Genomic DNA, 12,166 nt, shown 5'->3' with positions numbered 1-12,166 from the left:
GGAGTTTGGTAGGACAAATGCCTGTTTGGCCTCACACCCTATTTAAAAAAAACAGCAAAACAGAAACACTGCTACACCAGCTATGAATGGTGATATAAGATACAGTTGCTCAGGCTTACAGGTTGTGTTCTTTTTGCACAAAGAACAATAAGACATTTTATGTTCTGTCATCTTTATGTGCAGAACTTTCCTGTTTAGTGGTTATTTACTTATCTCGCTGCAATGCTTTTTTTTTTGTTTGTTTCCTCTATTTTTAACCAGATCTACTTTATGTGTTTCATCTCTGTACAACCAAATATTTTTCTTTCATTTATATTTGGATAAATAGGCCTACCTCATGGTAGTCTATCAACATACTTGGGTGCAATATTTTGTTGTGGAAGTAAAAATTCAAAATCTAGATAAGTCATTTTTTCTTAGAATAAGTGCATTTGTTTTTGGATTAAGGAGGTAAAATATACATTTTGTCAATGGAACAAGACAATTTACACTTAAAATAAGAAAACACAGTTGCATTGTCTTATTTCAAGTGTGTATTATCTAATTATCTTATTTTAAGAATAAAAATACTCATTCCATTGGCAAACAATCTCATTTACCTACTCAAATTAAGAGTAAATACACTTAATATAAGAATTTTATACTTATTTCTAGATTGTTTTTCCAGTGTAATGCTTTACAAAATTAGAAATATTTAATTTGTTTTAGGCTTTCTTTTTTGCTTTAACTCTGATCAGACTAAAAGCATCTGAAAGAAAATATTTTCTGCCAGAAATTATTTGTTGGATTTAGGTCTGGGCTTTTCTAGGCCATTCTTTCACTTTAGTGCATTTTGATCCCAAACCATTCCGTTATCCAATATTGGGCTGTTTTGGCTGTATAGGAACTTTCAAACAGGATAGGGCTCTGGTGTTTTACTCCCATTTATGTAACAGTTTTAGCCACATTATACCCTTTAACAAAATGTATGTTTGTCACAATCTATGGACATACAACTGAGTATCATCAGCATAACATTGGTTACTAGAAAAGCACTCGGAGAGCACAGACCTCCGCCAAGCAGCAAATGTTGCCCCATATTGTGACTTACACCCATACTGGAGCTAAAACTTGCACCTAATCTGGATGATTACCAAATGTTCTGCTCTCACCTTCTTCATTCATTGCTTGTTTTTCAGTGTAGTCCTGTTTCTCTGACTGGGACTAACTGTGTGTGCTCTCTTTCATCCTCTGACATGGGAGCTGGCTCGTAGCTCGTCTGCCTGGCTATGTGTTTCCTAGATGGGGCCACCTGTGAAGCTGGTTAACAGTTGCCTTTTGTATCTCTGCTTTTTTCTGGAAGTCTGCTTCTGGTATCTTGAACTCCAGTCGGCCTCAGTAGTCTGACTGCTCAAACTGAGCCTGGTTCTATTGAAGGTTTCTTCCTGTTAAAAGAGAGTTTTCCTCTCCACTGTCGCTACAAGCAATCAGTCAATGAGTCAGTTCTAAGGGGAACTCACTACCTGTAATTGAGTACTCATCTTTTGCGTCATTATTTTTTCACAGTCATATGAGGGATTGAAGGATGATCTATGAGATGTTCTTCATAGACCAACCCTGGTTTAACTTCATCTTCCTCCCTGAACTCTTTGCTGTCTTCTTTAATCTTTGTGATGTTATTTATTTTCAAATGAACCTCTGAGGTGTCCAAAACAGCAGGTCACAAAGGGGTGTGTATACTTAAGCCGTGTAACCTTGCCCTGTTTATGTTCTGCCTACAGATTAGGTGGAGTCCTTCCTAAACATGCAGTTCCCCACTCAGATGGAAGACTTGTTTTTGAGCGACCCCTTAACATCTCAGACATGGGCACCTATCAGTGCTTGGTAAACAACACTGAGGGCAAATACGAGGCGAAGGTGGAGATTACCTTAAAAGGTAGATAACAGAGCATTCAGCATGTCTTGTCAATCTAATGCATACTGTGAGAATCTACATATGTATGTATAAACAAACCCTTTCAATCCCGGCTGTATCTGCTGTAACAGAGCATAGAGAGGAAATACATGAGAACAAGATGATGTACATCGTTGGGGGTGCGGCTGGTGGGCTGCTGATTGTCATGCTCATCCTTGTCATCGTCCTCACATGTCACCACAAGCAAAAGAACAAGAAACTGAAAAGGGAGCTGACAAAGAAAAGGTATAAGAGAAGAATTTTTATGATTCTAAGGTTTTATTTAAAATCAGATTTATCTTTAAAAGGAAAACATACATGAATAACATTAATCAAGCATATTAAATTTAACAGCAATAAGATAATATTAAGGTGATTAGAAAAAACAGCAGATTTAGGAGTCAATGCAAGGAAAATGCAGTTTCCGAACCAACTATAAGCATTATTTATGTTGATATAATGACGCAATTTAAAAACTCCCATTGAATGTTCGAGTAACTGTCAAATTTTCCATCTCATATTTCTTCCAGGGAAGAAATATCTAATCTGTCCAGACAAGCTTCATTCAGGAGGGTGAACTCTGTCAGCACTGATGCAAGAGAGGTGATTCTAGTTTCTTTTTGTGTTTGTGTGTGTTTATATATTTTTTGAAAGCATTGTGATTCTTTTTTATAAAAGCAGATTGAGGAGAGCCTCCCTCTGAGAGTGGAGTCAACCCTGAGGAACAGCCTGTCTTCCCTCGGGGTCAGTCTACGTATCAATATAAATCTGCATGCAGGGCCAGGGCCTGGGACTGAGGCTTTACTGTCCAGATGCCGCGCGGCTAAGTTCTGAGTTTCTCCATTTCAGACCTGAATGTAGTGCATCTCAGACTTGCATTTCTTTAAGGCTTTATTTATATTTTTGAAATGCTTTTCTTTTGGGGGACGTTTGGGTTTCTATGATTTTGGAATGCTAATTTTTCTTTTAAGTATATATAGACAAACAACTGGACTGTATTATTTGTAGCATGAAAACACCATCTTCTGTTGTTTTACTGATAAATATGATGCAAAAAGTCATTGTTTCCCAATGATTAGTTACTATATGCAGAACAAAATGCCTAAGCTTCTATTTAATTGTAACTCAATATCTCTCATAGTATGTATAAGAAATAGCATCATAATAGAAAACTGCTGTGATGATTCCAGAAAAAGCTTAAAAAAAAAAATAATAATCCACTGGATTTTGTTTCCAAGTTTGAAATCGTTTCACTTCCCATCCAGGAAGCCTTTTCAATTCAAAATGTCACAAATACCGTTGAGTTTGAGGCTTTATAGAGTGGAAAATAAACAAAGCCTTGTTTAGGCTTAGAAAACATGCAAATTAAAACGGACGAAAGGGTCCGCACCTTAGGAATGGGAGTCGTTCGGGTTTATTAGCCTGCAATACCCTATACCTCTATGTCTCTGAAAGGGGGCTCGTTAGAGGGAATTGTTGGTCTGGCTGAACAGGCGAGGTGTTCTGTTCCTCTGTATGGGGGACGGATGTCAGGTGGGATACATCTATATTTTTTAAATCTCTTTTGCCTCAATCACTAGAAATCTAGAAAGAGCTTCTGCTGTAATCAGACTTTATCCAGCTGGCTAAATATTACATTAGCATCAAAAAAGAAAAATCATATGACTAGTTTTAAATTAGCCAACAATTATTGCATTTCAGAGAGTTCCTTGCTTTGCTTGTGATTCTTTATTAAAGTTACACCAAATCTACTCTCAGCAGTGCTGTTAATCCTTTTCAGAGGCAGATGTTGGATTTTTCCTATATTGGTTTTAAACAACAAATTAAAAAGAGCTAATGCACAGAATCTGCTATCTTAATTGGCACATTTATAATTCACTTACCAAAAGAAGGGGATAGAAGTGGCCTTTTGGTTAGAAAGCAGGGTATTTGCCTCCTGGAGAGGCAGCAGGTCCTTGAATTTTACCCTTAGCCCCAAAATGCTTCCAAGGCCTTTCTAAAAAATATACTCACTGCTCAATAAGCGATGTTAAAAGCAGGGGTCAAATTATTTTGTGATACAAAAATCGAAAGGACAAATAAAGTTCATTATTATCAAAGTTTTTTTTTTTTTTTTATTATTCCTTTATTTAACCAGGAAAAGTCCCATTGAGATTAACAATCTCTTTTTCAAGGGAGTCCTGGCTGAGATAGCGGCAAAAGATTACATTACAAATTACATTACAGTTTACAATTACACCTATCTATAATTAGAAATTCATCAAACAGTTACAAACCATAGATCTCATTTCGAAACCTTTGAGCAATCGTTTAAAATGTCCGATTGGAATCAAATCCTTCAACTTCCAGTCTTTCTGAAGATTGTTCCATGCTGCAGAGTACTGAAAAGCTGTCTTTCCAGCTTCAGTGCGGACACTAGGTACAGACAGAAGCAAAGACTCTTGAGAATGTAGAGAATACAGTCCAGCCGCTTATTAATCCTTGTCCATTTTATTGTATTCAGTATAACTGGATAAAATGAGAAGGTTAGCATTATGTAAGCGGAACTGCTACAATCACAATTAAATCCTAGCTCTGCATGGACCTGTTTATACGATACTGTGAAAAAAAATATATATTTCCATCTGAAAAATCACACGAAGAGAAAAGACAATTAGGTGAAATTTATTGATACAATTACTTTGTCTTTGGCGCTCAGACCTCGACAGAAAACAGAGATTTATTTGATAGATATGCATGAACAGGAGCAGAGAATAGGGCTGTTTTTCCGCAGGCCTGAAACTGGTGGTGGAGTGGAGATGGATGAAGTTGTTCAGTCTGTAGACTGCTGGTTAGCAAGACGGTATGTTGAGCTTTATGGGGAGATCCAGTGGACTGCATGAGCTGATACTAGAGCTTCACTCAGGGACTTGGAAGATGGAAGTCCAGTTGGATAACACAGGTCGAGAGAACCTGTCCATGATGAGCAAGCATGAAGCGACAGTGGAGAGGAAAAACTCCCAGTTGGGGAGAAACCTTTGGCAGAACCAGGCTGAACATGGCGGTGTTCTGCCGGACCGGTTGAGATGAGACAGGGAACGCAGTAAGAGTCCGGAAGGAATGAAAATCTGATTAAGCTTTAGCTATGAAGGTGGAGGAGGGGCTGGAGGTGGGTTGAATTGGCGTAGCATGTGAATGAAGTCACACAGCGCATCCACAGCCTGCGCACAGGTCAGACAGTGCGGTTCAGAGGCCTTTTAAGATGAACTTTGGACACCGATTGGCTTTCATGTCGCAGGTGGATATAGGAGAGCAATCAGTTTCTTCAATTGAACTTGTGTCTAGGCTCCATTTTAAACAAACTGCAAAAGCAGACCTTTAAGTTGAAAACAGAGCTCAGCCCACACCAGTGGCTTTGTTAAAGTTCCAATCAAAACCTCTATTTGCATTGCTGCTATAATGGTTTCATAGAAAACCTAGACGATGCTAGGCCTGTTAGCTTTATTGCATGCTAACAGTCGAGAGATCCGACTTTTTGTATAGAAGAACAGGATCTTAAATTAAAAAATCAGTTCTTTTCAGATGTTTTGGAAGTGGGAGAATATTTGGGGATTTTTCGGTGTGGTTAGTTTTGTGTGTCATGCATGTTTTGTGTGGTTCAGATGGTTAGAAATTATGCTACACCAGCTGCTTCTTCACTTCCTTTTCCTTGCATAGTTTTCTTAACTGATTAGTGCCTATCCAAGCAGTTTTAAGACCTGAAACAGCACCTAAAAAGGTTAATGTAACAGGAAGTGAAGGCTCAAAATACAGGACTTTGAAAAAGTATTCCTACCCCTTGAACTTTTCCCCATTTTCACAATGAAACCACACTCTTCTTTGTATTTTATATTGATCCTAAACACAAGCTAAAACCTAATGATATAGTGGAAGTATTACTTTCTGTGAGGTAAAAAAAAAAAAAAAGTAAAATACTTTTAAATGACATTCTAAAAAATGTAGTATACTTTGTTCATGGGAAAAAGTTCAATTGCATGAATGCTTTTGCTGGCTAATTAAATACGTTATTAAGTCTCTATAAGTAAATTTATCTTTTAACACAAGTATCTATATATATATATATAAGTGCTTCTCTATGTTTTAACAAACAGTTTTTTTTCCTGCATTAACAGGAGCAAGCCCGTTGCCGCGACAGCAGATCGACCATCTCAGGTGTGCGTGTAGGAGGGGGCTCTGCTTACGACTCTCTTGGAAGACCGTCTATCTACAACAACTCAAGGAGGGGAAGGGACAGGGCTATGGTTAGGGACGATGAAACTCAGCTTAGAATAGAGCAATTTGTGAGAAACAGCAACATGTCCTTGGTAAGTATGTTGTTCTGCTTGTTTCATGTCTAAACTTGTTTATAACAAATTACGGAAAACTTCTCATCTATTTTACTAACCTCTGCATATTTCTGGTGGATGATAACAATGACAAAGGTTTCTGCTTGGTGTCGTTGCAGCAGGAGACCCGTTTGCTTCCCCCTCTCATCCAAGGAAACTACCCCACAATACGCTCAACCGAGGTCATAAGAAAGATGAACGGCAGCGCTATCATCCCAGCAAATGGGGGTTCACACACAGGAAGCACCATCAAGAGCTACCAGCCCCCTCCGACGAGCAGCACCTACCCACAAGGAACATATGATGAGGATGAGATTGATGAAGGGCTAGGTGGCCCCATTAATCAGGAGCATCCTGATGATCAGGACAGTGTGGCCTCCAGCTCCAATTTCTCCAAAAACAGGATGAGCCCTCCGGCTCTCAGTCACAACCCCCACACTTCCTACGTCCACAAGGCCCAGATCGTTTAGCAGGAAGCAGCAGGACCCCATGTGAAACCACAGAAGTAGGAAGCTGTGCTTTTGACATTTCCCAGTCACCAAGATTAGCATCATTTCTGTTCTCCTCAGGGTGGAAACAGACTTCTCTTAAGAAGGAAGTCCGGAAGGATTCCTGACTTCTGCACGCATTTTGGAGATCAGTCATTACAGACAAAATATGATGTTACAACATTTCCAACTGTTGCAGTTGCAGCAGCTTTTGCAATGCCCTGTTGTTTTAAGAGGCTTCAGATGCCAGCACAGCTCAGAAACATTGTGCAGATACACCTGGAGCTTTTCATACCAGTGGAAAGCAGGAAATGCGGGAGGAGTAACAAAAAAAGAAAAAGAGCTGTGGGAAAGTATGTTAATCAGAGGAGTGGATTGCAACAGGTGGTGTTCGGTGGAAGAGTAACTGTGCGTATGATGAGTTTGCATACACGCACTTCTTTGGACCTGATCCAGAACTTGTGCGTCTCTGGCCACGCCTCAAACACCGATATCTCTGTATACCTTCACTTCAGTCATCCAGACGAGGAAGTATGTCTCTGCATTGATCTTTCTGCACATATGGACTGTTTGGTGTCCATGAGACTTTCTTTTACTGAAACGGCAGTTAAAATGTTTTCATATCATTATTCAGTTCAGATGCTTCCACAAGATCGTATGTGTACTTTATTTTTTTTTTTTTTTACAAAGTTACAATCTCCCCGTGTTATTTTTTTTACTTAAGGATACTGTGAATAGAAATTAGTCCACCCAACTTCTACATGTCTTTTGTGGACTTTGACGTTGTATACAGTTGTGCTTGAAAGTTTCCATACCCATCCATTAAAGACAAAAAATATATATTGATAGTGATTTTGAATATATATATATGTGTATATATATATTAATAAATAAAACAAGTAAACAAGCCTGATGGAGCTCCTGAAGTAAACTTTTGTTGAGCAATACTATGAGGCAGTCACTGAAATCAGGTGTTTTCTGTAATGTTCAGGAAATGCTCATTCACACTTTTATATCTGTTGATAGGTATGTTGGTGCTTTAATTTGTATAGGATAGTTTGTTTTTTTAGAATAATTTGAAAGAATAATTAAATTAAATCTATATTTTATTTTACTAAGTTACAATTTAGTACACTTTTTTAATCATTACATTTTTTTTTACAGTTTTGAACACAAAACTAAAAAAATGGGAGGGTATGTAAACTTTCTAGAACAACTGTATGTTGTAAACTTAAAACTACACATTACATAATCAGCTCCAAGTCATAACAATTCACTATCCACACTTTGCCATTTGTCTGTATCAGTTTTTATCCCTTAGGTTTTTTTTTGGTTTTTTTAGCTTTGATGAATGATGGGTCACAAAATGTCACAAAATAATGAGTCACAAAATGCTTGGACCGCACTTATAATTAAATTCGATTTCAGTTTTTACTGAATTCATATAACCATGTTTTCCTTACAGTAGACTGAAAGGAGATTCTAAAAACATTCTTCAAATCATTAATTGTTAAAGGGGGGGAAATGTCCCCCTGGTGGGTACAAATTGATATTTGGTACTGGGGGAAAAAATGACTGTAAAATAGCCAAAACTGCAAAGGTGCAACTGCAAAGACAATGCAAAAGAAAAAAGGACCAGCGACCAATGAAGTATGGTACACCGATGCTGAGTTGCCTGTTTGCATGTTCACTCAGATATACGCTCAGGACAAAAGTCATGAAAATGAATGTTATCATGGATATTACCATGTGCCATTTTGAAAGTTTTCAGAACCAGCAACAAAACTATGCCTTTGCAAGAGTAATGTGACCTTATCGTTCTGATATGCTGGCATGTGCGTGTTTACTGTTTTTAGTTTTTATTCTCATTATTTGTGGAATGTTGATTTTATTGTTTGGCTCAGATTTGTTTTGGAGTATTCATAAGGGTTCAGTTGCTGCCCTCGAAGGGGTGTGCCAAAGGGAATAATGTGTTTTTGCTGTATTTTGCAAAACTGAAAGTATTATTTTGTTCCATGTTGTAAAAGCATTCACCTACATGGCTGTTTCCAGTAAGTGGATGCTCCCTAAAGCCGTTGCTAAAATGTCTAAATCAGTTTGGGACAAAAAAAGCAACAACAAAGCAGGTCACCTAAGAGAGAGCCGTTGAACGGCTTGGAATTGATTTCTTAAAAACTAGCGCTCCCTGCTGTGAACAGTAAAGAATTGCAATTTTCTGGTGGAACTCAGCTTCAATTATTTATATATATATATATATATATATATATATATATATATATATATATATATATATATATATATATATATATATATATATATATATTTGTCTGTATATTTTTAATTCAAAAACCAGAACATCTTCCTGATCACAATTTATTTCCCCTGGTGGGTTCTAAGGGGATTGAACATAAATAGGAGTGTAAAGTTCAATGTGCTTGGTCACATTCAATTAACCAAGGGATTCTTTTTTTGTACAGGTGAAACTCTACAGTGGATGTTAATGTTTAAATAAATACACCAATAACATATTGGTAATCACTGTGGCCCTTGATTATTTATGTTTAATGTGCTTGAAAGCTTAATGGATAAAAAAACTTATAAGAATAGATAAGGTAATCGGTTATTACCATATTTTGAGATAAACTTTAATTTGCTTCAGTTTATTTATATGGCACCAATTTACACAGATATCTCAAGGCACTTTACAGAGAAAATTCAACCAGATCATACAGTTAGATTGGTTCAAATTGTTCTATGTAAGGAAAACCAGATGATTGCATTGACTCGTTGGCTCGAAAGCAATCCCTCACACCATGCATGCTTGTAGAGGAAAAACTAACTTTTAATAAGAAAAAACCTGTAGGAGAACCAGGCTCACACTGAGCCTGGTTCTCCTAGAGGCAGACTGGGGTTCTGCTGAGGCTGACTGGGGTTCAAGGAGACAGAAGCATACATAGAAAAAGAAACAAAAGTACATTCAGCAGGAATTTCACCATTTTAAGCACTACACCTGCAATGTGAAAAGTCTGGCACAAAATCCTTAACACATCCGAAGAAAGGATCTCACATTTTAGCTGAGATTTATTACCACTTTGTCCCCCAGGGCTTCCTCATATTTGTTTCACTGTATCCCTTAGATGTGTTGATTTGATTGTATCAAAGAGTTCATTGTGCAAGTAAGTGAGGATATTTACCAAACCAGATCTCAGTCCAAGTCTAGCAAACATGTATGAACTTTTTGATTTGAATCTGGATGTAGTTAGGTTGTGTGAACCTGCCCAACTAGTTATGTCAGATTGGAGGAAGCTGCATCCTCTCAGCTCGCAAACAACTGCCCTCTATTTAGAATATAACTATTATTGTGTTTCAGTACTTGGAAAAAACATTAGAACATCTTGAAGTCCAAAATGACAATTTATGGATGTCCTGATAATAAAGAATGACTGTTATATAGTCCAGCTTTGAAATAACACATGCATGGACTGAGTGTTGGATGAAAAGTGACTGGTTGAAATCAGCTCAGGGTCAGTCTATGCTGTTCACAATGAACCATATGGAAAATAAATGACCATAACATTTATATTTTCTAGGTAAATCACTGAAGACAGATCAGTTTTTTTAAAATAAGGCTTGTCATAATGGGCTTTAAAGATCATGCAGAGAACTACTCAGAGACCAAGGGTAAAAGTTACTGGTTTATTGAGGGCTAGCAAAACACAGATGAAGAGAGATATTCTGCTGGGTAATAGTGTTGGACCTCAGCGGACTGGTGAACCTGAACCGGAAACTATGAAGGGGAGATCACAATGATCAGTTCAGGGACCGTGGGAAAAAGACAGAGGCTTGTATATTGCTTGAGAGGCACTCATGTTTTGGGGGGCTCTTGGTAATTCCTTGGATCCAGTTTGTGTTAGAAGGAAGAAGGAACTCGTTGGAAAGCAGACAGGCAGACTAATGTTGGACCAAGAGGAGTAAAGGAGCAGACTGTCACCTGGCTTTCCAGAAGTGGACTTGAACAGACCATGTGGAGGTTTCTCCTTGCTCAGTGTGACTCAGATAATCCTTCCTGGGGGATAGAAGGTCCAGGCTTATCCAGTGTTTCAGGAAGGCTTCCTGCTGAAGAACAAAGACAAAACAAGCTTAGACTCAGAGAGACAAGACTAAGGTTAGACTCTGCTATTCTCAGTACAGCTAGAGTACCCAATACTGGCAAACACTCAGGCGTCGAGGTAGTGACAGCCCGCTGCTCAAATACTCCTCTTGTAATGACCCAACGAGCCGCAGGTGTGCAAGGAGGCCCAATGAGGACAGGGCACCATCTGGTGGTGGAGAGAAGAAAACACAAAAACAACCCACACAAACTAGAATCCTAACAGGCTTTTGTTAGTAAAACTGTGAACATATTCATACATCGGTGCTGTTGAAATTATTCTGTGGTTCTCGTAAATTAAACGGGCTGAGCAATTGTTCTTTATCTTTAGTTACATAGAGGCCTCCCAGATTACTGTAGAAACAAACTCACCACATAAAACATAAAAGGGTATGCTTGAAAGAATGTTATTTCTGCTTTAGTCCTCTTTATTTGTAGCATATATTTGTGAATAATTAATTAGTCTATTGTCTTTTTTGTCAGATTTTGGTTAATACAGCCTACTAACTTTAAAAATGTCAAGGTAGGAGATTCCAGATGATAAATCACTGCTGCCACCCTCTGGTTTGGAAGAGAACTGCTTATTCAAAGGGGGTGAATTACATCCCAGTGGGGAAAAGAAATCACCAGTGGTGGACAAAGTACTCAGCTATAGTACTTGAGTAATAGCAGTGATACTCGTGGTCAAATATTTCTCAACTAGATGTAAAAATTCCTTGGAAACATTTCCTCAAGTTATAGTACTGAAGTAGGCCTACTTACTTTGAAAAGGTATTGGGGAGGATGCTCTTTTTCTGAGTGCACCATCAAAATAAGAGGTCCTCCTAATTGTCAATCATTCTGCTGATATGTTTACGTACGGTCGTCCTACGTGTTTGTCCCCATTTTCACTTGAGTCTAACATAGTGGAAAAATTGCAAATCTTTTGGAAAGTGAGCTTGTATGAGCGATGCAAACAGCAACTTTTAAACAGAGTGTGCACAAGGAGAAATGGGATTGTGTATGCTCTCGCATGTTTTTTATAAGCATTCCCTCTCCGGAGTGGGTACAGGGCAGTGGCGGCCGGCCCATAGGGGGCGCTGGGGCACCGCCCTCCCTGATAAGAAGAGAGAAACGTAAAATATATTTTTAGAAATTAACTCATAAATGTCAGTTTTACTCTCTAGACCGTGTACCTATAAGCAAAACAAATTATATAAACTACATTTCCCTATCTACTGTCATTAATTTG

At 38.2% G+C, this 12,166-nt stretch overlaps 1 protein-coding gene across 2 annotated transcripts; it reads left to right on the top strand.

The window, feature by feature from the left end:
• The first annotated feature begins 1,733 nt into the window (after positions 1 to 1,733).
• On the top strand, positions 1,734 to 7,654 carry LOC107100165. 2 transcript variants are annotated; one of them, XM_015398554.1, is made up of 6 exons: positions 1,734 to 1,915; positions 2,026 to 2,179; positions 2,464 to 2,536; positions 2,615 to 2,677; positions 6,085 to 6,276; positions 6,417 to 7,654. In XM_015398554.1, the coding sequence occupies exons 1-6, from the start codon at positions 1,843 to 1,845 to the stop codon at positions 6,765 to 6,767; spliced, it is 906 nt and encodes a 301-aa protein (XP_015254040.1). In that variant the 5' UTR covers positions 1,734 to 1,842; the 3' UTR covers positions 6,768 to 7,654. The 2 variants fall into 2 exon arrangements, with proteins under 2 accessions (XP_015254040.1, XP_015254039.1); XM_015398553.1 differs by having other exon boundaries at positions 2,612 to 2,677.
• The last annotated feature ends 4,512 nt before the right edge of the window (positions 7,655 to 12,166 follow it).

The sequence above is a fragment of the Cyprinodon variegatus genome, unplaced genomic scaffold (genome assembly GCF_000732505.1).
Source record: "Cyprinodon variegatus isolate N-32 unplaced genomic scaffold, C_variegatus-1.0 Scaffold940, whole genome shotgun sequence".
Taxonomy (NCBI): domain Eukaryota; kingdom Metazoa; phylum Chordata; class Actinopteri; order Cyprinodontiformes; family Cyprinodontidae; genus Cyprinodon; species Cyprinodon variegatus.
This window is presented reverse-complemented; position numbering and strand designations above follow the sequence as displayed.

Bases quoted from the DNA above. Each gene is read 5' to 3' on its own strand.
- LOC107100165 (XM_015398553.1), top strand. From the start codon at position 1,843: ATGGGCACCTATCAGTGCTTGGTAAACAACACTGAGGGCAAATACGAG. The intron at 2,180-2,463 runs GTATAAGAGAAG...TATTTCTTCCAG, and splicing joins AGGGAGCTGACAAAGAAAAG to GGAAGAAATATCTAATCTGT. The intron at 2,537-2,611 runs GTGATTCTAGTT...TTTTTATAAAAG, and splicing joins TCAGCACTGATGCAAGAGAG to CAGATTGAGGAGAGCCTCCC.